Raw genomic sequence first — 3,361 nt, 5'->3', positions numbered from 1 at the left:
AAAAAAAACAATAAAAATATCATTACACTCAAGGAATATCTCAATTGAAAGTATCTCTAAAGACATTCATATTAATAGATGACAACATTTAAAATAGAAATTAGCAAGATATATACCTTTTCTTCACAGAACCAAAATTCACTTGTATCTTCTCTTTTGCTTCATCCATTGCTTTATATATAAAACCCATAGCTGGTTTCTTATCAGAATCAACTAATCGAAGAACTTTAATTAGAGGATACGCTGCCTTAATACATATAGTAACATCATGCCAAAACCTGCTGTCCAAAACACAATTTTGAATTCGTTTCCCTTCTTCTATTCTTGCAAACCTACATGAACTCCACTGATTGGAAGTAAACATAGTCATCAACTGTATTTTATGATCATTCAAACATCCCAAAGTTAAATATGCAGTAGCAAACCGTGTGGCAGCAGGCCTAATCAAATCCCTTCCTTTCGTAAAGTGTCTTAGCATGGAAATAAGAATAGTTCTTGAATAAATATATGAAGTGATTCTCCTCCCCTTAGCAATAGTTACTTGATGAATCTCTAACTTTTTCTCAAAATCCTCTAATATCAAGTCAATACAATGGGCAGCACATGGTGTCCAAAACAAACTCTTTCTTTTTTCCATCAATAATTGTCCCGCTGCCTTATAATTTGCAGCATTATCGGTGACTACTTGGACAACGTTTTCCTCCCCAATCCTTTCCACAATGGCATCTAACATCTCAAATACCTTATCAGCAGTTTTGGACATATTAGAAGTATCCACCGATGACAAAAAAACTGTCCCTTTAGGACTATTAACCAAAAAATTACAAATACAACGTCTTTTTTTATCTGTCCATCCATCAGACATTATTGAACAACCAATTTTTTTCCATTCTAGCTTATAATCCTCAAGCAAATTCATTGTTTGGTCAACTTCTTGCTTCAAATACTTCTCTCTAATATCATGGTAGGATGGAGGCTTGAAACCTGGCCCATGCTTTGCAACCAATTCAAGTGCTTTAAGAAACTCAGGGTTTTTTACACAATTAAATGGAATTGCACTAGTGTAAAAAAACCTTGCAATTTGTCGACATGCTTCTTCTCTAATATCTTTTTTTAGCAATTGATTTAGAGTTGTTTGTGTACTTCCACTCCCACTAGCTACTCTCTTTCCTTTGTCCTTGGAGCTAATTTCTTTTATTTCATCATCATCATCATCATCATTTACACTATATTGATGGGCCTTTCTTTTCTTTTTAGTTGCTTCTAGATTTTTCACCAAAACACCTAAAATCATCTGCTTAACATTTTCTGGTACTTGTTGACATGGTTCAACATCCTTACGAGTGCAAGCCAAATGCTGTTTAAAACGAAAAATACCTCCACTGATAATTTTTTGACAATACTTGCACTGAACTTTTCTATGCTATCCCACAACAAGCCTATTACCAGAAGAATTTTTTCTAGATGCCATAAGTTCAACAATTCAAGAATCAATTCAAATCAACCTTGTAATCAATCCAAACATTTTATGCATATAAGGTAACTGTTACAGCTTCCAAAAAAAAATAGAAATAAAAGCCAGAAGAAAAAGGCAAGAAACAGAAGCATCAAACACCTAATACATGATAGCAAATGCATGTTGGGTGCCAGTGCATAGGCACACAGAAGAAACATGGATGTTCAACATAATCACAGGCTTCATAGCCCAATTCATTAGCCAATCACAGACATTGCAGCATTATAGATGAGGTAATGATTAGTACTTAAAAGTGCATTTTTATCATGGTTTTATATCATCATTTTGCACTTGAAGTATCAATAACTCCTTAACTAAAATATGTTTTATAATAATGTATCTAATAAGATAAGATACCTATAATTTGTGGTAAATATCTATTTTTAATGCAGGTCTATCACATAAATGAAAGGATTGATTGATGACTTGAAGAACTTAAATTGCAAGGATAAAGAGATGGCCAAACTTAGAAAAGAGATGTCGGTGCAATCCAAACCGGAACACTGTTCGGTAATTGGGTCATATCTAGAGCTATATATCTCAGATTTAGGTCCAATTTATATGGATAGAAAGGTAAGACATAGGCCTACAACTTTCATATGGAGCCCAAGATCTAAAAAGGCCATTATCAAGTCCAAATTGTAGCAACAACAAAGAAGCCCGAATCTGTCTTCCAGCCCGAGCACTGTTCGGTATTTTGGCCATATCTGGAGTTCTAGAAGTCCAAATGAGCTGAAATTTTTACACAAGAAAGCTGAGACAATTGCCTACAACTTTCATGTTTACAACTGGCTCCAATTTTGACGTTATCAATGACGTTTTGGGCAGACAAGAGAAGATAAGGATTGTCACCAAGTCAAAAGTTGGTCACCCACTTATCAATTAGTCATCAAATCAATAGTTCCCAATTTTGGCCTATAAAAGGAGGCATTTGCCATGCATTTAGGCATCTTGGTGTTCAGATCAAGATCATGCTCTTCCTTTCTCTCTTTGTATTTTTTATGCTTTGTTTTCATTAATATTAAGTTTATGCCTTTCATTTCCTTTCCTTTACTTAGTTAACTTTTATGTTCTTATTTTGTTTATCTATTTTGCTTTCTTTCATTATGTCTAGCTAAGTTAATTATGTCAAGGTGAAAAGGTTACACTAATGGTGTAAGAATAAGTATAATGTAAACTTAATATGGACTTTAATGTTTGATACTAACATGTTTTATATTTGCTATCTTGTTCACTCTTTAATACTTTGCTTGTTAAATGACTAATCTTGATTTATGTTGTATAACACTTGGTACAACAAATGCTTGGCACTTTCATAGCCCATAATGTATGGTATAACCGACACCTGAGCTATGAAAGGAACTTGATTTGTTGTTAACATAAGTTATAATCATGAATGCTTGACGAGATTTACAAGTATTAGCATTAATTGAATAAGATGACTAATGTAATCATGTTAACAATATATAATCTGATTGGAACCTCCTTTGTGTGTGGTTTCCAATTCAATAATAAGAGTTTATACTATACTTGTTTGATATACCATTAGTGGAACCTCTAACCTTGACATTTGTTATTATCATTGTTTAATCGTTACATTAATATTCCATCTCAAAGTTCTCATCATCTTCTTCTTCTTCTCTTTCTTTATTATTATTATTATTACTACTACTACTACTACTACTACTACTACTACTACTACTACTACTACTACTACTACTACTACTACTACTACTACTACTACTACTACTACTACTACTACTACTACTACTACTACTACTACTACTACTACTACTACTACTACTACTACTACTACTACTACTACTACTACTACTACTACTACTA

General features: G+C 33.1%; 1 protein-coding gene across 1 annotated transcript; it reads right to left on the bottom strand.

Moving 5' to 3' along the window:
* Positions 1-85: 85 nt before the first annotated feature.
* LOC105115580 (uncharacterized) lies at positions 86-1,413 on the bottom strand. The gene has a single exon (XM_011012507.1). It carries the CDS (start codon positions 1,292-1,294, stop codon positions 101-103), a length of 1,194 nt encoding a protein of 397 aa, XP_011010809.1. The 5' UTR covers positions 1,295-1,413; the 3' UTR covers positions 86-100.
* Between the last annotated feature and the right edge of the window lie 1,948 nt (positions 1,414-3,361).

Source organism: Populus euphratica, unplaced genomic scaffold (genome assembly GCF_000495115.2).
Source record: "Populus euphratica unplaced genomic scaffold, PopEup_1.0 scaffold735.1, whole genome shotgun sequence".
Lineage (NCBI taxonomy): Eukaryota > Viridiplantae > Streptophyta > Magnoliopsida > Malpighiales > Salicaceae > Populus > Populus euphratica.
The sequence above is the reverse complement of the archived record's forward strand: the minus strand, read 5'-3'. Positions and strand labels throughout refer to the sequence as shown.